We start from the raw sequence: 26,981 nt of genomic DNA on the forward strand, positions 1-26,981 counted from the left end.
GCAACCTTAAATAGGTGCACCATGCATCACGCACCACGCACTACAAACTACACTCTTAGGTGCAATGCATGACTTAAATAGTTAGAGTCTTCGTCATCATTTATGTCATGTCTAGCATTTAGCAATGCATTTTGTGCATCCAAGCCACAGTTAGTGTAATTGATCCCAATTGAATATAATTGTTTTTCTAATGAAAATTGAAGTCACTTTGCAGGACCATTGATTTTCAATACTTCAGCTTGCAATTGGCACTCGAAAGTACCAACATATCAGTTAAATCCGTTTTCTTGGACAAAGGTACAAGAATAATTTTCTATAGTTAATAATCTTTATATTTTTTCATGTCAAAATAGCTCATTTTTCTCAGAATAAGATCTAGTAGCTCTAATGAAGGCAATGGCAATGAAAGTTCATCTAGAATTGGCAGACAACATAATATTTGTGGATTCACCTGTTGGTGCGGGATTCTCTTATGCAACAAATCCAAAAGGTTACTACTCTGATGATTTTTTGTCATCAAGACATGTACATCAATTTTTGAGAAAGGTAAGGAAAAACTGAAAGTATCCACTTGTTTAACTGAAAGTTTGAATGACACAGACTCTCAATCGAAGAGCTATTGCCTGTTTGCCAAATGCATTTTCCTTGCCCTATAAAATACAAAGTAGAAAGTATTGTAGGCAGCCAGTTATGTTTAATACAGCATCACTAAGCTGGTGAATCTGGATTTATACAAGTACATGTGACAAAGTATTGTTGTGCGTCATTCACTCCAACAGTCTCATACTAAATGCTTACTTCAGGAATTTTCAAACTAATAATTCACTTACTAATTTTTCAAGATTAGATCTTTTTTAGATTTTTATCATTAGAGGCACTTAGGAAACTTTCTAGTGGGAAAAATTGGGAAATAATTGGTATAGGAAATAGTATCAAAAATAGCATAAATAGACAGAATGTGAATACAGAACGGCATAGAGCCATAGAGCTATCCTTAATTTCTTGTTATGATGCTCTTTCGCAAATCATAAAAAAAAAAAACATCAAAAGGCCAATTTGTAGTCTGCCAGTAAAAGGACAGAAGCATAAGAAAGGGCCAAGCTTTTGAGACTGCTCCATTCAGATAAACCGATGCACATAAGTGGTTTCCCTTGTTTTTTTCAATTACATGCTCACTGAACAGGTCAATAGTTGATTCCTTTTCACCAAAAATATTGATTGGAGCCTTTTATAGTTGCATGTCAGTTCTTATAAGAGAATCACACTTGGGAGTTGGGATAGCATTTCAGCTCGTTCAATATTCAGCTGTAATCAAATTTTCAGCTTGCAAAGTTGTTTGTTTTCTGTAGTTTTGGCAGACAAGAATTTCTCAACAAATATTCTCTCTTTCTATTCTTGTTTCTGCTTCACTCCTACAACACGGTTACCAAATTAGGTAAGATCCGATCAAAACTTTCTTTCCTTTTAAGTTTTGAATATAATATGGTCCATGCTAGAGCTATAGGTATGTTAAATAATATCAATCTCCTTAAGTTTATTTAGTATAACTTCAATATAGGGATAGGTATCCTTATTTGATTGGAGAGGAAGTCTTGTTTCTTTAGACAACTCTAAGGCATGCATTATATATATATATTGATTGTTTGATAAATAACTTTATGTTATTATTTTGCAAACTTGTCAGTTTTTTTAACTATTCGAAGACAGGAGTATTTGGCTACAAATACTGTTAAAATTAACCAGTATGTATTACTTGTTCTTGTTTAATCTCTTTTATTTGTCTTTTTTTGCATATAGTGGCTAGTGGATCATGATGGATTCATTAGTAATTCGCTTTATGTTTCCGGTGAATCCTATTGCGGCATGACTGTCCCAATTATTGTTCAAGAGATTTTAAATGGTAACTATCAAATTTGGTAAAGATTCTTTGTTTTTTTACCCTAATACTGTTATATTGTAGAGTAAAAAATTCCACTTTTATTTTAGGAACTCAAATACCCTAGCTAGTTTCTTCATATAGCCGAAATAAAATAATAGATAAAATTTGTCATTTAGTGCAGCCATTATTATGATAAGATTATGCCATCAAACATTAAGAGGAATTGGTGTAGCAGTAACTTTATGGAGCTAATGAAATCAGTCTAACAGTGGGGTTCAAGAACAAAAGCTGAAATAGCATAGAAAGACCAAAGAAGTGAATAAGAATATAAATTCTAGAGGGAAAGAGAGAAAGGTTGATGTTATATCATTTGATGATATGAAAAGGGCAGAATATAACTATTTATAAAACTTCCATTAGGAATCTCAGCATTTTGTGTTTTTGAGTTCATTTTTTGTACAGGAAGAAGAAATAGTTCTGAATTTTGAGTAAAGAGACGGATAGTTTTAGTTTCAGTGATGAACATTATATTGAAGGCTTGTTAACTTTGATATAAGACAAACTCTTTTCTACCAAAATAGGCCTGAATGTCCTCACAAAAACCTCACAAATTATTCTTGAAGACTTGACAAACTCATAATTTTGCACAAACTTTCACGAAGGTATGAATCTGGCAGACTAAGCTTTTGTTGCAGCATAAATGACTTCAAGTTGTTCATGAAACCAGCTGAATAAACCTTAATAATTTCAGATTTGTAAAATTTGTTAAGCTCATCAACAATATATGCAGAGTATTGCCCAGTGTCATCCTTAAATTTTGAATACAATTCAATCATTAAGTGAGCTTATCAACCCAACTTTTAGCCTTGTCAAACATGTGTTGTGAAGCTAATTCTAATCTTTCGTCTTCTGGAATGCCAGTAGGTGTATAGCAATTTCAAATTCTCCAAGAGTGTCACAAATTCCAATATACTTGCTTCGTACTTTATCCAGCTTGTAGAATTTGAACCAAATACCTTAAGAAATTCAGGCTTAGGTACATACCAAAAAGTCCGGTTGGATTGGTCTCTAAATCAGTGTAACTTATTTACTAGAATTCATCTTGAACCTTCTTTTTCCTTTATCCTTCCAAACATCTCCTCAATAAATGGTATATTTTGCAAGAAGAGTTCTTCTATTATGTCAACAACATTAGTTTCATGCTCAATAGTTGCTTTACAAGTTAAACCCAAATTAATGTATGAGATGAAGTTTAGGACCGACATTCTAGATGTTTCTTTATCATTTGATAATATGATAAATCTTCATTGGGTTAAATCAAGCCTTATGTCGAAATATAGTCTAACTACATATAGGCACTTGTAGGAATAAAACAAATTGGTTTTGGGATATAACTTCTTTGTGAGTGGATCTAAATATCTTAATTGAACACTTTTTCAGTGAATCTGTGTATGTTTTGACTTTCAAAAAAGTAGTAGAGCGTGTTATAAAAAGCCAACTTGGTGTGGTTGTGCTACATAACATCAAATTTAAACATTACACTCAACTTGAATTAAGAAATCTAACAACTTTCCTTGTCATCAGGATATTGTTTCTTTGAGGCCAAGGTATGATTAGAATTTAGTGCCTCTATTAAGAACAAGATTTGAATGTATTTTGATGATAGCTATAAGACAAGTCATTATCATCATGCCTTAAAAGTTTTATATTGTTTAGTTGTATTAATATGAGCTGGTTGTTTCTATGCAGAATCTTGATCCAGTGTATACTAACCATATCTTACAACCTCGTTGCATTTCCAATCAAACGTGTCAGGTATTTTCAAAGCATGACTGTTATATATATTTTCTTTTTCTTTAATAGTCTAAAATATTTCCCATCCAAAAATATTTTGGACCCCTAACATAATTAGGTGAAAATCATATGTAACGCTATAGCAATCAATCTTCTTATGTTGATATAGCCAAGGAAATATTATGCAACTTTCCTTTAGAATCAGATTAGTGGGATACTATTACAATGATCCTTAGCTTCTCTGTATAACTCTTTCCCCAATTTTTTCTCTATATAATTCTTTCAAAGCTTTTCTCTCTAAACTTTTACACTTTTTTGTGATTTTTTTGGATACTATTACAATGATCCATATCTTGTACATATATGCTTTTGTTTTTCCTAAATTAGTGGGTGAATTTAAGTAAATAACCGAGCACCCCATATTATTAGCTTTCCTCCAATTCATCGTAAATCTTACAAAGGATGATACTAATCATATAATTTTCTTTTACTAAAAATAAAGAATGGTCTTCATTCCTCCAACAATCTCCTAATTGAATATTGATTAATCTATCGTCACACCTTACTCCATGCAGCACAACTTTCTCGAAACTAAAGTTGCACGCACACAACTTCAGTTTGTCAATAGTCGCCGTCTTTGTTAACATATCCGCCGTATTTTTAGTTCCTCGAAATTTTCTCCACCTTTAATACTTCATCTTCTAATAGAGATCTTATGAAATGATATCGAAGTTCGATATGCTTTGGTTCTAGAATGAAATGTTGATTTCCTTGCCAAATGTATTGCGCTTTGACTATCACTGTATAAAACATTATTTTCGTGCCTGAATCCCAACTCTTTATTAGCTTCAGTTACCGCCACATAGTGGATAGAGCAACAATCTTCCATAATTGCGACATTTAATTGATTGTTGTATTTCCAACCATGAATATCCAACCATGAATATATGACACGTGGTGCTTTTATGCCGATTACAAGTCCAAAGTCACCTTTTTTTAAAATACAAACACATCTCTATCATAGATACCTCAAAATCAACTTCACTGCTTCAGGGAACTTTTCCTAAACTTGCGAACAACTCCCACTGCATGTTTAATATCTGGTCTTGTACACACCATTGCGTACATTAAACTTCCGATGCCCGAGGCATAATTTTAGCCATATAATCTTTGTCTTCCTCCTCCGAGGAGATTAACCCTTGGATAATTGAAGTGACTTGCGGCATCACTAATATTAAATCTCTGTCAAACACGTGTGATGTATTTGATTGAGATTATTTCGAAGTACTTTTATGTTTATCTCTTGTAATTTGCATTTCAAGAATCTTCTTTGTTGAACCCAAGTCCTTCATGTCAAACTCCTTTGACAATTGTTGCTTTAACCTTATGTCATCCATATTCGAATCTACTGCTAACATATGACCGACATAAAGTATTAAAGTGTCATCAAGAAATATACTCTTGATGTAGCCATTGCACTTTTGGAAATCTTCCTTGGTCATAGCTATCAAACTTTTTGTACCACTGTCTCGGGGCTTATTTTAGGCCATACAAAACACATCATATTTTCTTTCCCATTTTCTATGAAACCCTGTAGTTGATGCATGTATATCTCTTCATCCAAATCTCCATGAAGAAATGACATTTAATTGCTTAAGATGAAGATCTCATTGTAGTTAAGTCCTTTCTGTTGGAATCCTTTAACTACTAATTGAGCTTTTGTGATAAATTCATGCTTGTTGGACTATCACACACACCATTAACACAAAATACAGAGGCAAATCTTTGATTGAAAATATAAAAGTGCAGGGATGTGTACAAGCTAGAAACTTTAGGATGCTGATCTCTATTAGCGACTTCAGGTCACAACTCTCAAATAGTGACTTTGAGGTCACAACTCTTAAAAGGATTCATTCCAAACTTTTTCCTTCCCTTTTCTTTCCCCTCCCTCTCTATTTATACTAAGGACTTGTAGAGCATAGAAATACCTTCCTCGACCTAGTATAGTAATTACTAGAATACCCATACTACCCCTTCTTAGGTTAGTCTATTACAAGCTTGTCCTCAAGGTGGTTTAAAATCAGCACTTAGTATCTAGCCTCGACAAAGACAGTCACTCTCATCCTCGATGCCCGACTTCCACTACCTATCAAGCTTCTCAGTGGTGAGTTCTCTTAATGTCTCTTATGAAGAAACAAGTGTGAGATGATCTTGGGAGTTATTAGTTGACCCCGAGTGAGATTGCGTTGTGTTGTAGCCTTGTGAGTTACGTGTCGAATAGTAGTAAGTGGACTTTGGTTGCTGACAGTAACTAATGCTAAGTTCTCGGCCTTGGCATTGCAACAAATGCCTTTTCCGATGCCTCATTGGTAAGGCCTCTTGCTTCCCCTGCCGACAAGGCTATGATGAAGTGTTCTTGGAGGTTGCTGGGAACTATTAAGGAGTATAATTTCAGGTCGTGAGAGATGGAATTTTGTAAGTAAGTGTGAATTGGAGGGATTTGGTTTTGTGAATAAATGGCATGTTAGCTTATGAAAGTCAATGTGGTGAATTTTTTGAGTTGAATGCATGAATTTTGATAAGCTTTGTGTTGAATTTGTTGTTGTGAATTGAAGTAGTCAAGTCCACTTTAATAGTTGTTGTGGTTTGCGACTCTTGGGTCGTTTGTTGTGTAGGTGGTGGACTTAGAGCCCTTACGTGCTTTGTGTGGTGATCATTGTTGTTGTGGTGTTTTTGTATGGCTTGTGAACCTAAAGACCGACCATGTCTAGGAGAAACCGACTAAGAAACACATCATCCGTTAGGTTTAGAAACAAAACCACCACCCCCTGCCCTTGATCCACCATGGGAATTGTTTTCAATGATATAAATTTCTCAAACAATTTCCTTAGGAATAGTAGGAGAAGGATTAGGCCAACAAAATTCTATAACCATGAGGTTGCCGATTCTCTAGGGGTAGAGGAAGATGTAAGAATGCTATTTAACCTCATTAACCTAGGTTCATGGTTAGAATTGCATGCCCTAACGTACAAAAGGCTTACACTCGAGTTCCTCTCCACTCTCTTCGTACACCCACTAGAACCTCCCGTTACATTACCTTCTAACTCTTGAATGCCCACCATCAAATGAATATAAAAAGGTGAATGAGGCATTTGGGTGGCTAACGAATGGCATAATCAGACCTAAGAGTAGGCAGCCTGTAATTATAATGCGGGAAGTTTTTGGAGAAATTTTGGCTTTTTCAATACAATCCTAGGTCCGACAAGGCATTTCAACAACAATAACAGCAACAATTTCAACAACAACAATTCCTAACACAACATGAGTTCAACAAGGGTACCAAGAGGGGTACCAAGGCCAAGAAATGGGTGAAGACAACCCATACCTATCATTCGAGCGGCAAATCGCCAATTTAAATGCGGGTTTTAATCGACTCGGCACCGAAATCAAATGAAGAAATGAGGATCTCCTTCACACAAATGAGGTCAAGTTTCGAGAATATGAGAACAGAATTCGGCAATTTTTGGAATGTTTACACACATCTCCCGGGAGCTTAAGCTCCCAAGGTGGCCCGAACCAATGAGTTAGTTTCCTCCTCCCCATTCTCTTAGTGACTCTGTCATCACTCTTTTGTTTCTCTTTTTTTCTGAACTTCAACAACCTCATTCTCAAAATCATCCTCACTTCTCACCACAACTCCCTTATCTCTCTTTTGTGGCTCTTCTTCACTCATGACCGGACCCTCATACCCTCTTCCCGATCTCAAAGTAATAGCCTTAGCATGCTCCTTTGGGTTCACTATCGTTGAGCTTGAAAAGTGACCACTAGGATTGGAGGATGAACTTTCAACTTGTTCTGCAATTTGCTCTGAATTATCTTATTGTGCGGCTTGAAGTTGTTGGGTGTTTGCACTCATATCCGCATTGTTCCTCACTTGATGTGTCATGAAGGTCTCAAGAACGGATACAAAGCTAGTCTTTTGAGGAGGTGGAGGAGGAGGAGTCAGTTGCTTATATTGTGGTTTTTGTTGGTTTTGATCTCTTTGGTTAGGATGGCGATATGGAGCTCGTTGGTTTTGAGGAGGGGGTTAATTGTAGTGGTTTTGAGGTTTGTTTTGGTTTTGGTTGTAGTTATTTTGTGGGGGGCCTTGGTTGTATTGCTTCCATCCCATGTTTTGTTAAGGTTTCCGGTTTTAATTGTAGGGTTGGGAGTATTGCTCATTTCATTGTCCAAGTGTTGTTGCTTGCTCTCGGGTTGTTGAATTACAATAGAAGGACAAGTGATCGTTTCCTCCACAAGTCTCACAAGACATGACTTGTGAAGAGGAGCTTACAGTTGTGAGGGTTGCTTGGTTTAGCTTGTGAGCTAGCTTATCGAACTTTGATGCAATAAGATCTATTGCACTAAGATCATGAATACCACCCTTCTTTGCTTGAGGTTGCCTTCGATCACCTCCATATGCATAATGCTTGTCCACTTCTTCAATTATTTTATAAGCATCGTCCACTGATAGCTTTTTAAGGCTACCACCGGCCTCAGAACCAAGGTTAGCCCTTGAAATAGGAGTAAGACCGTCATAGAAGCTTTGTACAATGATCCATGATGTAAAACCGTGGTGGGGGCATTTCCTTGTGTAATCCTTGAAACGCTCCCAAGCTTATTAAAATTGGTGATTTTTCTTCTCAATTTGGCGGTCTTTTCCGGAGGACAATACTTTCCAAGGAAAGCTCTAGTCACTTCGTCCCAAGCTGCTTTATTACGGAGGGAGAATTGGAACATGTGCATCCGAATAAACTCTTCCAAATGTTGTTTTTCTTCGTAGTACACAACTCAAGAAAGTTGTCCAAATGAGCAAAAGGACACTCATGAGAACTACCCCCAAATTAATCGCTTTGAATCATACAGATTAGGCGAAAGCTCGAAGTTGTTTGCATTTGTGGTGGGGAGGAGTATGCCACTCCGAAGCTGGAAGGCGTTAGGGTGGTCATAGTCTCATAACAAAGGTGGGGAAGGATTCTCTCCCATGTTGTCTTCTTCGTTGGTTCCAAAAGCCTCTTCCGGATCGGAATCCGAATAAACAATGTTGAACTCCGGCATGTCTTCCAAAAGTCTCCTCACGTTTCTTAAAGTCCTGTTGGTCAACGTGAATAAGCAGTGATTGCTCACTCTTCCGCATCATGCATAGTCAAACAAAGCTAACAAAAACGTTAGCAATGACCATCACAAGTTAAACGCACATAAACAAAAATAAATAAGAAAACTATGATACATATAAACACATTTAGTCTCATTCAACGACGATACATTTAATGTGACTTTGCCTCCCCGGCAACGGCGCCAAAATTTGATAGGTCGTCGTCGAGCCTACCAAAGATAATCCTATCTTGGTCTCACTAACTAATAGCAAGGGTAAGAAAGGGTCAAACCCAAGAGAGACATTGAATCACCCACCGAAATACTACTGTTTAAATAAGCTAAATCAAGTTAAATTTGATTTGGTTTTAAGAAACTTCTACTAGTTCAATTCAATTAAAGGCTAAGAGGAGGTTAACAATATTAAGAGGAATGTAGGACTCGAGTTATACCATTCAACTTCATCACAAATCACAATTAGCATGCAACAATCAAGGTAAATTAGGGGATAAAATAGGGGAAGTCATCTACGATACCCAGTGAGGGATGAATACAACCTACTCTCGTGGTTACAAAGCATAAAACAAGTGTTAAAGTATAATCACGATGACATAAACATTCCTTGACGGGAAATTCCTATTCTCATGGCAATTCAAGTTAATTAAGCAAGAAGGAGTTAATTCAAGTTCATCTTTCGATCCTTCGTTGAGAAAGGTAGGATAAAAAATCCTAACATTGGCCAAATGTAAGAACTAACAAGGAAACCACTTAAGCTCAACTAATTAACACCCCTCAATTACCAAATTATCACATGCAACAAGTTATTACCCAAACCCTAAAAAATTAAACTACTCACTATCCATGGAAGAAAGTTCAATCAACAATTCTAAGCAATTCATGAACAAATTTGAGATTAATATTAAGCTCGTTAACAATCCAAGCATACAAGAATTTAACAAGTAATTAACAACTAAGTAGAGAGAAGATAGAAAAGTAAGGAAAGAAAATATTACTAGAAGCTTCAAACTTGAATAACAATGGTGGAGTTCCTCTTCTACAATGATTGATATTGTAATTTCCAAGCTAAAAACTAAATTCTAAGTGTGAATTTGAGAGTTTTTGAAGTACTAAGATTACAAACTAAGAAAAAAACTCTAAAAACTTGGATGTCGTACAATGGGAAGTAAAGGGGTATTTATATTACCACCAAACCGTGCACGGCTGTGCACGGACATGCAGAAATATGGCACGGATGTGCCAAGCATAGACGTGCCTAATTTTGCACGGACGTGCAGACCTTGGCAATGACTTCAGCTCCTTCAGACTTCCCCTACACGAACGTGCCAAGGTTTGCACAGCCGTGTAAGGTCTTCGAAGCCTCATTTTGCCTTCATTCTTCGTTCTTGTTTTCTCATAGACTACCAAAGCTTCATTTCTTTTTTTTCATTGCTGCTAAATTCCTTGCTCACTCGCTGAGGTGCTTCAAAGCTCCTTCTTTGGACCTAAAATATCATTAAAAATAATAACAACCCCGTGAAGCACATAATACACACAAATGCATAAAAATGGAGTGATTAGTGAACTAAGACATTGATTTCTCACAATTTCAAGGCTCAAAATCACTCTATAATCATACCAAAATACAAGCTATCAGCTACACAACCGAAAACCTTTAAGTGAGACAATTTTATCTCTTCTCCGCTCCAAACCTCTGGTATTTTGTGTTCTAATGGAGTTGATTGCCCTTGATTAATCGAGGGAGCTGCTATGTTGATTGCCCTTCAATAAACATGACTGCGTACGAATGCTTCTTGCTCTTTCTGTCAACGTTCCGTTCATATTTATACGCTCAGTTACACCATTATGTTTAGGAGTACGGAGTACCCGACACAGTTCTCTCCATCTTGATTCCATGCTTATAGCAAAACTTCTTAAATGTGGTGTCTTCTGGCAGTTTTGTACTTTTTAATTTTTAAACCTGTTTCATTTTCCACCATAGTTTTCCATCGCTTGAAAGCTTCAAACACTTCAGATTTTTGTTTTAAGAAGTAAACACATACCTCCTGTGAGTGATTATCAATATAAGTGAAAAAGTAGTGTTTTCCACTGATGGATGAAGTTGTTGTTGGTCCCCAAACATTAAGTGAAATACTGCAACTTTTATTTCTTTGGGGTTCCACCACTAATTTTGCTTTCTAAGTATGCATTCTTCACTCATGTCCATATCAACTAATTCTAAACCTAGGATTTCCCTTTAGAATGCATTAGTTTCATCCCTTTTTCACTCTTGTGGCCAAGTCTTTGGTGTCACAATTAGTTTCATCCCTTTTTCTTTTGATTGAATTTCTTCCTCTTGACTGTATATGTAAAACTGAAGAGGATGATTCACCCGACTCTCTTCACTAAGAACCAGATCATGAACGTCCTTAAATTTCAACTTATTCCTTCCTTACGAGCTACTCAAAGCTGTGACGGTTGCATTCGATAATGAAGCCCAAAAGTATCAGCTCTCGAACTTCATCTTCAAAATCAATTTCAAATGAACTCAGTTGGGTTGTGATATAATTGAGTTCATTAAGATGTATAAAGCAACATCTGCCTTCCGTCATCTGCAAATTGAATAACGGCCTCATACATACTAGAGAGTGCTTTCATCAGTGGTCTTTTCCTTTGCTATATTTAAAGCAACATTGCGTGATAATGTTAACCGAATAACTCTGACGACTTGTCTATCAAGAACATTCCAATCTTCATGTTTCATACTCCCTAGCTTTGTTTCTTAGAGAGGTTCATAAACTTTTCCTGGTATAAATAATCTTCGATTTGCATCTTCCAAAACCCGAAATCTACTCCGCTGAATTTCTCGTGTTTTAACTTTTCCTGTGTCTGCAGCCATTGCTCCCACTCAAATCTGATTTGTTTGGATCGTTTCAATGTTGACCAGAATACCAACTCGTTAGGAAATATTATGCAACTTTCCCTTAGAATCAGATTAGTGGGAATAAAAATAATAGTAGAAATAACACAAATAAATTAACAACTGTATATCTAACTATGCTGCCAAACTTTTACTAAAAATGATAAAAACAACAAGTGTTTACAACACTTATAAAATACACATTCCACACACCTCAATTACACCTAAGAATTTTTCTCTAAATAATTCTATCAAAGCTTCTCTCTTTAGGCTTTTACTCTTTTTTGTTTTTTTGGGATACCAATACAATGATTAATAGCATGTATATATATGCTATCCTTAAATTAGTGGGTGAATTAAAGTAAGTAAGCGAACACCTCAAATTATTAATTTCCTCCAATCTTGCGAAGGATGATGCTTATTATATTATTTCTTGAACTCAAATAAAGAATGGTTTCATTCCTTCGACAAATCCAACCATACGGTTGAGCTATTATTAACAAAATGACTACTATTTTTTATTAAATGAAGTCCTAAAGTACACTATTTTCATTAAATTCATACGACATCTACAATTGACAATTAACAACAAGGAAAATAAATTTCACACAATCAAACAAGAATTAACTATGAAAGGACTAAGAATCCAAATATATAGACATAACAATTCGACACATTTTTGATTCGTTGTCTCTTACCCCTCCGTGTTTAAATAAATGAAACGTTTTGACTTTCACGGAGTTTTAGGAAGGTAAGTTGAATTTATTAAAATAATAGATAGTGGGGTATAAGTTGAGGAGAGAAAAGAGGGTAACGGGTTTTATGGGGACCATTAGTTAGTAGAATGTTATTAAAAATGAAGAGAATATTATTAAAAAAGGGGGGGGGGGGGGGGAAGGAACTAAAAAAGGAAACATTTTATTTATTTAATCACAACCGGAAAAGAAAAACGTTTCATTTATTTAAACACGAAGGGAGTACAACTTTATGAGTGGATTCGTCGTCGCTTCGTAATTTTGGGAAGAAAATTATTGTAATAATTTTGTAACATCGCAATCAACATCAATCATACCCTCGTATAATTTGGGATTTTTTCAAGCGTAAAGAACACCTTGTCTTTCAAATAACGTTAACATTGTCTTTTAAAGGCAATTAAAAAAATCTTGTCTTTCGAAGGAGAAAAACCCTTTTTTTTTTTTTTAAGGAACCAAATTTTTCTCAATCAAAGAAACCATTATTATAAGGCAAAAAAAAAAAAAAAAAAAAAAAAACTAAGATTGGGATTTTCCACCACATCTTATAGAAGCCCCTTCAAAAATTGACAATGGAGGCTAGGGTTTATGAGTGAGGGGGGAGGTTAGGTTTTTTTTTGAAATTGTTAAAATATTGGTTTTATAGTGATGACAAATATTATTAAAAGGTAGAATTAATACAAACTTAAGAAATTTTCAAAATTCATTAATGCATGCCTAATAAATTCTAAAGGGGTTATGCATCAAATGAGAAGATCCTTGAAATGAGAATTAATATAAACTAAGATCAATGTATTTTCTCCTTCTTTCTCTTCTTTTTTTCCTCCTTCAAAACCCTAGAAAGATTTGTTGTGGCTACCATCAACCTAGAACCTATTTTTTTCTAGTTTTTATAAATCAGGCTCATAATAAACCTCCATCCTCTTCATTAAAAAGTTTTTCTACGAAATTTTTATGTTGAACCTATTCGTATATTAGGTTTTATTTCTCTCATTGTGAGATTTTGGGGCTATTTCTTTTGGTTCCATAAGAAAAATTTGTTTTTTCATGAGGATTTGTGCAATGATGCAATAGGTGTCAATTTTATATCTACGATCAATTGCATCAAATTTTGTTCGATTTTAAAAGTACAATAAATCAAAAGACCCCCCTCTTGGAAGACTATTAGAAAAGTGAAGTTAAAGAGGATATTCATCAATGCCGGGTCTTATCTATAACGATCGTAGTTTTTCCTAATTTAAATATTATTTTATTTAATTTGTTGTATTTGCTAGTTTTGAACTATATTGTAGATGATCTTTCTTTTCTCACTTTACTCATCTTTTTTCAAACTCTTTCAATTGATTATCTTGTTATGTCCCTTTCTTTATATCCTACGGCTCCTTATAAAGATATTGTTAACTGACCCCAAATCATATTGGGGCTGACCCTTATTATCTTTAAATACCAATAAGTATAATTACAAACAGTTGATATTCGAAAATTACATTGAGACAATTCTAACAAATACCACATGACTATTTGATATTTTGCATAATACTTAAATGGAGGTTAAAGTTGTGTATGTGAACGGCGTAAAAGTTAAAATGGGCATTTATTTTGAAACGGATGGAGTAAGGCTCAAGTCCTCACTGATCAAGCTCCAAATTCATACACAGTAAAGTTGACTTTTACTGGGGGTTATGACAATCTAAGATCGGATCATGGTTATGTAATTCGCATAACAAGTTTTCAATCAAAATCAAATAAAAAACCTTATCATTGTTCTTATTTTTTTCATTTTTCAAAGCAATAAAGACTTAAACTAACCACAAAGCAATGAAAAATAGTTGATATCTAAACAGCTCATTTGCCAATCGCCATTCATGAGTTTCTTGTATGAAACAAAGGAACTTTAATACTATTTCTTGCCTCGTTATTGTAGTCAAGCATGTACCAGCTCTTAAGCTATTGGGCTGATGACATACAAGTTCGAGCAGCGCTTCACATTCAAAAGGTATACAAAGTACAAGCTCAAATAGGTTGATTTCAAGTTATAGATAGTCTTAGTAGCCAATTTCTTCTGCTTTCTTGTAATCTGATTTAGCACCTTGTAAATTTTAGTATCTACATGTTTAGGGTACTAAAGGTCCCTGGGTCAGATGTAATTATACTACAGCATATACAAAAAATGTTGGCAGCACCGTTGATTACCATCAAAATTTTACTCATGAACACATTCGTGCCCTAATCTTCAGGTAATAAACTACTCTAATTCTTACACTTTTTTATTTACACAGGACTTTACAGCCTTTTGCTATATGCTAAGTGAGCTATTTTATGTCAAATTTATTTGGGATAATCTCCCCAAATCCCAATTTATCAAATATCATTATAAATAGTTATTATAGTTGTGATAATAAAAAAAAATAAAAATAAAAAATAAAATAAAATAAAAAGAACAAAAAGAATAAAAAAGCTGGCGAAGGGGTTTTTTTTGGGTTTAAGGTGGACTAGAAGTCCAACTTTGCCGAGGGTTGTAAATGAGAAGAACTAAGTTGTATTTTGTCTACGTGGGGAAAAATAAAACTATTGTTGAGGTTAATATGTGTTGTCTAATATTAAATTGTAGTGGTGGTCATTGTATTCCCAAAGATATTGATGATGAAGTTTTTTCGTCATAAGAGATAATTAAGGATCATGGATTTTCCCTTTATTATTAGGGGTTTAGAGGTGAGTTTTCCACGTAAAGTTCTTATAAGTCTCATGTTATTTGGACATTAATTTCTTCTTAATATTGTGTTTCTTTGTTGTTTCATTCCCAGCAATTATCAATTTATCGTGTAAAAAAAAAAAACCTATCAATTTGTTCGTTGGAATTGAGGGAAATATTTTAGTGCTTATGTGGAACGGATTCATAATTTCTTGCATATTATCTTAACCAAATTTGTGCCCCACATCTCTAATGACATATTTACCAAGGAAAATGGACTCCTCTTGTCTCACACTTTAAAAAGCAAAATCCTACTATATAGCTTAATAATTTGTTGGCAAACATGGATTTCTGTACTTTGGACAATATTAAAACCATCATTATCACCTTTTAAGACAACATTGGCTCAAAAGAATGAGACCAAAGTGAGATTGAGGGAATCAAAGTAACAAATTTTCACTATGAATTCTTACTAGATACATCCTCAGTTTTCTTTTTTAATTGCACCGTATTTCTTTTTTGGGAAGTCGTATATTAATTGCACCATTTTCTTACAAGGTAGGTTTATTTCACTTTTTGGTTGTGTTTACACAAAAATCCTACCTACCCTTGGTCACATATGATAACAACCATTATTACCCCACCTTTTCTATCTCTCATTTGTTTTTTTCACATGGGCAATTTCAATATACTCCATCTTTTACACTTTTTCTTAAATCCCGTGCCCAATTAAAAAAAACCGAGGAAATAAAGTCCTTATTCTAGCAAAGTCATAGTCCGAATTAACTAGGAAAACAATTACTCTCTCCATTTCAAAATAAATGCCCCAATTTGAATTTTTGCATTATTCATGTAATCTTTGACTAATCTTAGTGATTAATATAAGAAAAAAATACAGTAATGTGAGTACTTGTCATAATCATTTCAATGTATAGTTTCCAAATATCAACTTTTTATAATTTGTAATGAAAGATATTATTGGTCAAAGTTCATGTGCCCCGTCAAAATGGGGCATTTATTTTTAAACATGAGGAGTATTGTTTTGTGTGCTTGGGTGCACAATACTCACTATGTACCAGAAGAACATAAAAACGGGTATTCAATGACCGTATGGGCTTAAACAACAACAACAACAACAACAAAGCCTTAGTCCCAAAATGATTTTGGATCGGCTAACATGAATCGTCATAAGGAATCGAACGATATAAAGAAAAGGACATAACAAAATAATCATTTGAAAGAGGTGAGTAAAGTGGGCAAACAAAAGAGCATTCGAGAAACAATTGTGTCACCAATATCTTGAGTTCGATCTCCATAGAATAAATTATCAAATAAGACTTACATTTTTCCTTTATCTCCTTGTCTCCAACAAGAACTCTTTGGTCAATATCCCTCACACACTTGACCTTTTCAATATCCTGCGTCTTCCAATCTCTAATATGAGCAAGCCTATAGATGCTTTTTTCTTCTTCCTTCGTATCCAAGCTTGCATAAAGGTCTCGATTCACTTACGTTCTCGCATCCCTTACAGCTTTCTTCACTTCTTTTCTAGCTTCTTTATACTTCTCATAATTTTTGTCACTCCTGCATTTCCCCAACATCTTACTTATAGCATTCTCGCTTGTTCTTTATCACATGTCGCACTTCTTCATTCCACCAAGATGTGTCCTTTCTCGGTGGCATGCTTCTTTTGGATTCTCCTAGGATTTCTTTCGCCAATTCCTTAGTGATATGCTCTAATTTACTCCACATTGTATCTACATCCAAATCAATGCCACCGGACCGGACCAAATTCCTACATCTTTCATTTTTCTTACAAATCTTTGTTGGTTTTCCCCTTGAAGTTTCTACCACTTGATCTTAGGCTCCACTTGTGGTCTCCGCGTCCTTACATATTTGCAACCTCGAAAATCAAGCACCACAAGTCTATGTTGAGTTATTGTACTCTCGCTCGGGATCACCTTACAATCAACGTAACTCTTCCTCCAAGCATTCCTTACCAAAATGAAATTACTTTGACTGCATTGCCTTGCCCCCGTTCCTGTAAGTCACTAGGTGAGGGGTTCTTTTTTCAAACCAAGTGTTCATGATACTATAGTCATATGCCAATGCAAAATCCAAAATATCATTTCCCACTGCATTCCTATCTCCATACCCAAAACCTCCATGAATACTTTCAAAGTCATCCCTTCTTATATGTCCATTGAGATCGCCCCCAATGACCAGCTTTTCACCCTTGGGGACCTGTTGCACCACTTCTTTGAAGTCATTTCAAAATTCTTGTCTAATGGAGGCATTCAATCCTACTTGTAGGGTATAAGCACTTATAATAGTTACGACTTCTTCACCTATCACAAGCTTAACACTAATAAACCGATCACTCCTTCTAGACACCTCAACCACATCATCAACAAATTTTTGATCAATGAGGATACCTACTCCATTCCTACCCTTATCCTTACCCGAGTACCAAAGCTTATAACCCCATGGAGCTACTTCCTTTGCCTTGTGTCCAACCCACTTAGTTTCTTGTAGACACATTATGTCATTTCTCTTCTTCATAACCTCTACTAATTCATCTAACCTCCCAGTTAAAAAGCCAACATTCCAAGTCCCAAAATGCATCCTATTACCCTTACTATTTCCATAAACTAGCTTCTTTACCCTCATTCGTCCGTCATGCGGGAACCCTTGCATACTTGACACCACCCCTGGGCAGCGGGATGGCGCGTTGCTTCTGGGTGACGACCTAGCAACCCTTGCATATTTTTCACTACACCCGGGCCTATGATGTGCAGCGCATCGCTGAGTAGGGAACGCCCCCACGTTATCCAAATTTCGATTCATGTCCATAAGATGAGACTATGATTTACGCTGGCTGCCACATACCTACCGCAACTCTCCTCCTTTATCCGGGCTTGAGACCGGCAATGAATTATGGCAATCACAGGCAAAGTTACCGTATGGGCTTAAACAAATGAGCATAAATTTGTAAACCTTAAAAGAAAATAAAAGTTATAAACAAATGGACATGGACTCCAAAAATATAAAGGAGTAATTTAAATGCAAAGAAAATGTAGTTCAAACACAAAGCACATGTTCACTTTTAACTCATAAATTAAAAGAGCATATGTCGTATTGAAAAAATTAAAAATTAAAAGATATTACATAGTTCAAAACCATAGAATATATAGTTCAAAATTAAAGAACATATGCACCAGGTTGCACCATATAATTTGCTTGCAGGGGTTATTGCCTATATAGCTAATATAATTATGTTTTTTTTGAGTTTGCATAAGTAAACATCAATTTATGTATTTTTGGAGAGCTCATGTTTTCAGTCCTCTCCCCCTTGGAGGAAAAATCATGTATATAAATAAACACATCTAGGAGAAAACAAAAAATCGAAAGCTATCAATTAGCCTTATTTGGGGATAATAAAAATTGGTAAGGAGTCAATAGAGGGCAATTAAGGCGCAATGAACAAGGCTTAAATTGAGGAAGCAATTTTGGTAATAACAACTTATGGCATTGATTATGCCCCAAATTACGACATGGAGAATAAGAAATTGATCATTTTTTGAAGCATACGACTTGGAGTTAGAAGTCTTAGAATTAACCCCAACATAAGATTATCTGTATAATTATTTTGATCGTAGTAGTGACGTCTGATCTGCAGTTTCTTTTTAATGGAAGTGGTGACCAAGACATGATTGTACCATATGTGTCAACTTTGAAATGGATTGAGATGCTAAATGTCCCAATTACTGAAGCTTGGAGGCCATGGATTTTCAATGGTCAAGTTGCTGGGTGAGGAGCTAAATCCTTAAATGAAATCAACCGCATACTAAACTAGTTTTTAGTTGTCTAATGCTCAAATATATGTTAAATCCTTCCTATTCTCTCAAATTTTTAGTTGAATGTGCAGGTATACAACAAAGTATTCAAATGACAATTATAATTTAACATATGCTACTGTAAAGGTAAAACACTTATTTTCTAGCATGTATATTATTTGGTTTGAAAGAGTAACTGTTATAAACGGAACTGCGGGAACAAAAACAGTAAGAACAAAGTTACCGAAAATTAGACTGAGTCGCGGACTATGTCGCTTTCCTTAGAACATTCACGGCACTGCCCTGAAAATGTGCAAGCAGTTCGTACTAAACCGGATGTTCCCCAGGATAAAACAGCCTTTCTCTATTGTAATTATACCGGTGGAACTGCACAAAACCACCGGGCAACTAAACACCGAAAAGAAAAGAAACTGCTCGAGGGTTTTGTTTTTGTGAGGAAAAATAGAGAGGAGAAGAAGATTGCTTTCTGTATTTTTTTGTGTGTCAAAAACAGGAAATCAACACGCCTTTTATAGGCAAAATTGCAACGTAACTGCTGCTGTTTAATTAGGCACTAATCACGCAATTAAAACGGTCATAAGTTGAACGTTCAAAACGGTTACAGAAGATTAATGCGTGGCAAAACATTTAGCACAAAATCAGTGAAAACGTTTGCATGATTAACGCTCCATTAATCAGTTTTGAAAAAAACGGTCAAATGTAATCAGTCAAAAACGTTTAGCAAAAATCAAGGAACTAATCACGCAATTAGCCTTGTCCAAAAAATAAGTTTATTTAATAAACCCGACCCGACCCGACCCAACCCGGCCCGGTTCGGCGCGCGTGTGTGTGATAGATGGTTTACCATATAGGTCCTCCCTCTCCACAAAATGTGGGTAGCCCAAGGGCCACACCCCTTTAGCCCACTCTCTATATTATAAAGAGAGTAAAACTCTCATTTCCCACCAATGTGGGACTTTGAGTTTTTTCACAAAATTCACACACTACACACTTGTTGTTCCAACAATCCCCCACTTGAATTTTTTGAAAACATTTTCGAGCAGAATCCATACATATATAGGTTGCGCATAAACAGAAGTGTTTTTCAACTTGAACTTCGACGTAGTGAGTACGATTCAGATTCAACAAGGGTGACTCGAAGTTTTGAACCCTATCTCTGACAACGTACCACACACAACCTACTCTTGGTGTTGTTCTAGACCCGTGCTATTTCGGCCATGCACGTCTATCCCAGTGTAGTGAATGCTCTAGAAATGCTGCCACACATTTCATAGGAAGCGGCCTAACTTCCACATTCACATAGGTGAATCTATCAAGAGTACTCCTGTAGCTTGGTACTCCACTCCAAATTGGAGTATAGATTTCATTAAGAGTTCCTATTAACTCATCCTTGATCGCTTCAGGAAATTATGTCTTTTGAACATATTCAACTCATAACACACCATAACTTGTTATTACCCTTTGAACCTATTTCTTGGGATCTCCAGTTCATAGGTTGGGTTACCATTATGTGTGGTTCATTTCAATGGCAATAGTCCCATTTTCTTAGAGGAAAAATTGACTTTCTCCCTAGCTAATCCTTTCGTCAAAGGATCAGCCAAGTTATTCTCAGTGCGTACGTGATCCACTCTAACAGCTCCGATAGAGAGATATTCTCTCACAGTGCTGTGCTTACGACGTATTTGTCGTCTCTTACCGTTGTAATAACGGTTCTGAACTTTTGCAATAGCCGCGGTACTATCGCAATGGATCAAGACAGCCGGTAATGGCTTTTCCCATAGGGGAATTTCACCTAGCAGGCCTCTTAACCAACCTGCTTCTTCACTAGCCGTAGCTAGTGCTATCATTTCTGACTCCATGGTGGACTGAGCCAAAATAGTCTGTTTCTTAGACTTCCAAGATACAGCTCCACCGGCTATAGAAAAAATATATCCACTAGTAGCCTTAGAGTCATCTGATAAGGTGTTCCAGTCAGCATCACTATAGCCTTCTAGTACAGCTGGAAACCTTTCATAATGCAACCCTAGGTTCATGGTCCTCTTAAGGTATCTCATGACCCTTTCAATAGCATGCCAATGCTCATTACCAGGACAACTAGTAAACCTGCCTAACAATCCCACGACATAGGCAATGTCGGGTCTAGTACAATCAGTGGCATACCGAAGGCTGCCAATGATGCTCGCATAATCAGATTGCCTTACGGCATCACCAGTGTTCTTAAACAATTTAACACTGGGATCATAAGGTGTACTAACAGGTTTACAGTCAAAGTAACTATATTTCTTTAGGATCTTCTCAATGTAATGAGATTGATCCAAAGAAACTCCATTTTCTGTCCTAGTAATCTTAATTCCAAGGATTACATTAGCCTCTCCTAGGTCTTTCATATCAAACTCAGCATTCAACAATAGCTTTACATCATTCACAGCATGAATGTTCGAGCCAAAAATTAACAAGTCATCCACATATAGACAAATTATAGTGCATATGTCATTCTCAAATTTTACATATATGCATTTGTCACTACCATTTATCTTAAAACCATGTGAGATGACTAAGTTATCAAATTTTTCATGCCATTGTTTAGGTGCTTGTTTGAGACCATAAAGAGATTTATCTAGCTTACATACCAGATGCTCTTTTCCTTGAACAACGAATCCTTCCGGTTGATCCATGTAGATTTCTTCTTCCAGTTCACCGTTCAAGAATGCAGTCTTTACATCCATTTGATGTACTACAAGATTAAAAACAGAAGCAAGAGATATTAATACTCTAATAGATGTTACTCTAGTTACAGGTGAATAGGTATCAAAGAAATCAACATTCTCCCTTTGTCTGTAGCCTTTAGCTACCAAACGGGCTTTGAACTTATCAATGGTCCCATCAACTTTCAGCTTTCTTTTTAGGACCCATTTGCAACCAATTGACTTGCAGCCTGGTGGCAACTCAGTTAGATGCCAAGTTCGATTAGACTCAAGTGAGTCCATTTCGTCGTTCACGGCTTCTTGCCATAAATCTGCATCCACTGAGGTTAGAGCTTCTTGGAGGGTAGAAGGATCCTCCTCTACATTCAGAACTACAAAGTCTGGGCCGAAGTCTTTTGCTACTCTAGCCCGCTTGCTCTTTCTTAGTTCGGGTTCAGCATCCAAGTCTTGTGAGTTAGACCTGTCTTTAGGAATAATAGAGGAGGACGAGCCCCCACTATTTCTAGATTTAAAAGGAAACCTGTCCTCATAAAAATCAACATCATTAGATTCAATAATTACACGAGCATTTAAATCAAAGAATCTATATGCCTTACTGTTAATAGCATATCCAATGAATACGCATTCATAAGCTCTACTAGCTAATTTAACTCTTTTAGGATCAGGAATCCTAACATATGCTAGACAACCCCAAGTTCTGAAATAAGAAATGTTAGGTCGTTTATTACGAAGTATTTCATAGGGAGAAACCTTACTCTTAGTCTTTGGAATACGGTTTAAGACATAACAAACAGTTAGTAGAATTTCACCCCACCAATGATCAGCAGCACCAGAATATAAGGAAATAGCAACTACTAATTCTGTAAAGGTCCTATTTTTCCTTTCAGCCTTTCCATTCATTTCTGGGGAATAAGGAGCTGTCCTTTCATGTATGATACCATGTGAATTATAAAATTCTACAAAAGCATCAGTATCATACTCAGTTCCACGATCACTTCGTAATCTTTTTATTTTCTTGTTAAACTGATTCTCAAATTCTGTTATAAACAACTTAAACATTTCAAAATCATCACTCTTATTTTTCATCAAATAAATACAAGTATAATCAGAACAATCATCAATAAAGGTGATAAAGTATCGTTGTCCATTTCTGGTCAACGTTCCATTTAGTTCACAAATATCCGAATGAATTAAGTCTAATGGTTCTGAATTTCTAATCACTGATTTATGAGGTGTTTTTGTAATCTTAGCCTGACTACAAGAATCACATTTGTCAAAGTCATTGAGAGAGATATTTGGAATAAGGCCTAAATTGCTCATATTTTTTATGAGTCTTTTGTTCACATGACAAAGTCTAGTATGCCAAACATTAATAGTAGAACACAACATATAAGCAGAATTAGAAATTTTATTAACTTCAACATTCAGTTTAAACATGCCATCAGTAGCATATCCTTTTCCTACAAATATTCCATTCTTAGTTAAAGTAAACAAATCAGAACCTATGGTTTGTATAAAACCAGCCTTATTAAGCAAAAAACCAGAAACTAAATTCTTCCTCATTTCCGGAGTGTGTAACACATCTTTCAGAATGAGAGTCCTGCCAGAAGTAAACTTCAACTCAACATTTCCAACACCAGCAATGTTAGTGGAATGGGAATCACCCAACAGTACTTTCTTATCATCGGTCTTTTCAGTGTATGTTTTAAACATTCGACGATCATAACAGACATGGCGTGTGGCACCAGTGTCTATCCACCACCCATCTGATCCACCAGTAAGGTTGATCTCAGTAATCATAGCCACAAAAGGCTCTTCAATCATGCTAGCCTGCGCAGGCACAGGGTTAGGCATGTTCCTGCACTTTCGTGCCATATGGCCTGGTTTTCCACACCGATAGCACAGAAATTGACCAGTACCATTCTTAGGGGGTTGTGACTGTTGTCTTCCATTGTTCTTTTGAACATTCGGTTTATTGAAGTTATTCTTCCGGTTCTGAGGTTTGAAATTCTTACCAGCAGGTTTAAGTACTGCAGCAGATCGCCTAGGAGCATTATTAGCAGAGATTTGTAAAATCTCTTCCTTTAGATCCTGTTTTCTGGATTCTTCTTCTATACGTAGCCGAGTGATCAAACTCTCTAAGGAGAATTCCTTAGTCTTATGCCTGAGATTATTTTTGAAATCTTTCCAGGAAGGAGGCAACTTGTCAATAATAACAGCAATTTGAAATTGTTCATCAAGGGCCATACCTTCGGAAATTATCTCATGGGCAATTTTCTGAAGGTCGTGAGACTGCACTTCCACGGACTTATCATCAGTCATCTGGAATTTTAGGTACCTACTGACAGCATACTTTTTGGCACCTGCTTCTTCAGTATCATATTTTTTTTGTAGGGCATCCCACAAATCCTTAGCAGTATTTTCCATATTATAATAGTCATAGAGGTTATCAGACAGACCATTAAGTATATAGTTTTTGCACATGAAGTCAGTTTCATTCCAGGTTTCGATTTCACTATTCAAGTAAGCTAATTCATCTTCAGGAGCATTATCAGGAATAAATGGCCGAGGGGCTGTTAAGGCAGAATTAACTTTTTTGACAGTTAAGAAAAATTGCATTTTCTGTTTCCATCTTTTAAAGTGAGCTCCTTCAAAACGGAAGGGCTTGTTAAGGTCAGCAGACATAGTAATATCTTCGGTAGACATATAGTTCATACAGGCAGAAAGTAATGTTCTAAAACTGTTATAAACGGAACTGCGGGAACAAAAACAGTAAGAACAAAGTTACCGAAAATTAGACTGAGTCGCGGACTATGTCGCTTTCCTTAGAACATTCACGGCACTGCCCTGAAAATGTGCAAGCAGTTCGTACTAAACCGGATGTTCCCCAGGATAAAACAGCCTTTCTCTATTGTAATTATACCGGTGGAACTGCACAAAACCACCGGGCAACTAAACACCGAAAAGAAAAGAAACTGCTCGAGGGTTTTGTTTTTGTGAGGAAAAATAGAGAGGAGAAGAAGATTGCTTTCTGTATTTTTTTGTGTGTCAAAAACAGGAAATCAACACGCCTTTTATAGGCAAAATTGCAACGTAACTGCTGCTGTTTAATTAGGCACTAATCACGCAATTAAAACGGTCATAAGTTGAACGTTCAAAACGGTTACAAAAGATTAATGCGTGGCAAAACGTTTAGCACAAAATCAGTGAAAACGTTTGCATGATTAACGCTCCATTAATCAGTTTTGAAAAAAAACGGTCAAATGTAATCAGTCAAAAACGTTTAGCAAAAATCAAGGAACTAATCACGCAATTAGCCTTGTCCAAAAAATAAGTTTATTTAATAAACCCGACCCGACCCGACCCGGTTCGGCGCGCGTGTGTGTGATAGATGGTTTACCATATAGGTCCTCCCTCTCCACAAAATGTGGGTAGCCCAAGGGCCACACCCCTTTAGCCCACTCTCTATATTATAAAGAGAGTAAAACTCTCATTTCCCACCAATGTGGGACTTTGAGTTTTTTCACAAAATTCACACACTACACACTTGTTGTTCCAACAGTAACATGGCCAGGCATGTATTGTTAACTTGCAGGGAGCAGGGCATACTTCTCCTGAGTATAAGCGCCCAGAATGCTTGGCGATGGTCAAGAAATGGTTTGCAATGCATCCTCTTTAGTATGAAAGGGTACCCGGACAATCTTGAGGCTTGTGCTATATGTCAATTGTATAGGAGGGGCAAGTAGTTTTCTCCAACGTGTGAGGTTCACTTCTTAAAATAGTCTATTGTAAAACAAAGACTACTAGGACAGGATAATTGGTTACATTGTTGACCTTTTAGTTAACATTCTTCTATGTTCTATGTGTATGATGCATGAGATCTTGAACACCAGAGACAGTGCTAAATGTTAGACATAGGTTGTCATTCCTTGTATATGAGCATTTACGTGTAGAGAAGGAGGGTGAGGGATCCTTTTTTTTTTTTTTTTTGGCAATTTGGATGTGACTCACCGAGGCCTTAAGGGATGTGAAAAGAAGATAAAGTAGCATTGTCCTTTGAAAGTTTTCCAAACTTTGAAAAGATTATGGTTCTTTGAGGAAAGAAAATGGATCCCTCTAATCCTGATACCTTTCATTTGCTATTTTATATCCAAATAAGGCAAAATGGACCTTACCCTCCTCCATAGCTTCCTTTCTTATTTCTGTAATTCTTTCATCCAAACACACTTTAGTGCCTTAAAAAAACCTGTTGATACAAAGCACATTATTATGTAGAATTGTTGAGGTTTTCAAGTTAGTGTTTCTCTGAAATAACCTAGCAGGTGGATATCTTTCATATAGGCTGTGTAGATAATATCTGTTGCTCAAGAAAGGGTAAGAGACTGAGTAGCTTGAGATTAGCAGATGAGATGATTCGCTTTTGCTTCGTGTATGCCACAGTTTTGATTCTGTGATTGTATGCAGGAATAACAACTCGGTTTCACGTTTGTCTTTGTTTTGTCTGAGATTGCTAACAAGGACATGGGTCAGCCAAAAATGATAGAATTGCTCATTCCATATTCCAAATTTGCATTTCCTGAACCGCATATTATGTTTTATAACCCTCCCATGGATTCTGTAACTCAAATCTTAGTCAGCAAAATGTGCAAAGCAAAGGTGATAGGAGAAGAAACTTGCATAATGTATAGATTAAAAAATAAAGCCTAATTCAACTTCGAAGAGAAGCCATAGAAGGCCCCTTCCCAAAAGATAGAGCATATAGGAAGAAATAGAGGGATGACAGGAAAAGGGAGACCTAGAGAATATTTTATCAAGCAGAAGAACTCAAGAACAGAAAGGAGCGCGGTATAGTGAGCTGAAAAATATCTTACATGGTACGGTGTTGGACCTCACTCGACAATGCCTAGAGGAACAGAGCAATACATTCATACAGATAAAGGACTTAAATTGGTGAGTAATATCTGCCTAAGTAGAGGAGATGAGTCATGTTCACTGGGTTCAAAAAGCACCCTCCTAAACATACCTAATTTGGCAGCTCAGTAGTAATGTTTTAGTAAATACTATGAGATTCTTGCACAATTACAATATCATTCTCAACAACTTGTCACCTAAAAAATGAAATAGGTGTTGATGCATACGACAAGTGAAAACCATAACAGATAATGGAAAGATCGACTGAAGAGGGAATAAACTATACTAAAAAGGAATAAAAAAAAAAAGGAAACTTGGTTTATCAAACTATAAGAAAGATT

General features: G+C 36.1%; 1 protein-coding gene across 1 annotated transcript; it reads left to right on the forward strand.

Moving 5' to 3' along the window:
• Positions 1–396: 396 nt before the first annotated feature.
• On the forward strand, positions 397–26,948 carry LOC110716077 (serine carboxypeptidase-like 17). Its single transcript, XM_021894711.1, has 9 exons — positions 397–546; positions 1,798–1,900; positions 3,464–3,486; positions 3,629–3,694; positions 14,400–14,471; positions 14,594–14,712; positions 18,864–18,977; positions 19,096–19,150; positions 25,325–26,948. The coding sequence occupies exons 1-9, from the start codon at positions 397–399 to the stop codon at positions 25,406–25,408; spliced, it is 786 nt and encodes a 261-aa protein (XP_021750403.1). The 3' UTR covers positions 25,409–26,948.
• Positions 26,949–26,981: the final 33 nt, after the last annotated feature.

Source organism: Chenopodium quinoa, unplaced genomic scaffold (assembly GCF_001683475.1).
Source record: "Chenopodium quinoa cultivar QQ74 unplaced genomic scaffold, ASM168347v1, whole genome shotgun sequence".
Classification (NCBI taxonomy): Eukaryota; Viridiplantae; Streptophyta; class Magnoliopsida; order Caryophyllales; family Amaranthaceae; genus Chenopodium; species Chenopodium quinoa.

Excerpts from the sequence above, each read along its gene's own strand:
- LOC110716077 (XM_021894711.1), top strand. The coding sequence starts at position 397 with ATGGCAATGAAAGTTCATCTAGAATTGGCAGACAACATAATATTTGTG. Across the intron at positions 14,713-18,863 it reads ATTCGTGCCCTAATCTTCAG|TGGTGACCAAGACATGATTG; the intron begins GTAATAAACTAC and ends TTTTAATGGAAG. Across the intron at positions 18,978-19,095 it reads TTCAATGGTCAAGTTGCTGG|GTATACAACAAAGTATTCAA; the intron begins GTGAGGAGCTAA and ends TTGAATGTGCAG.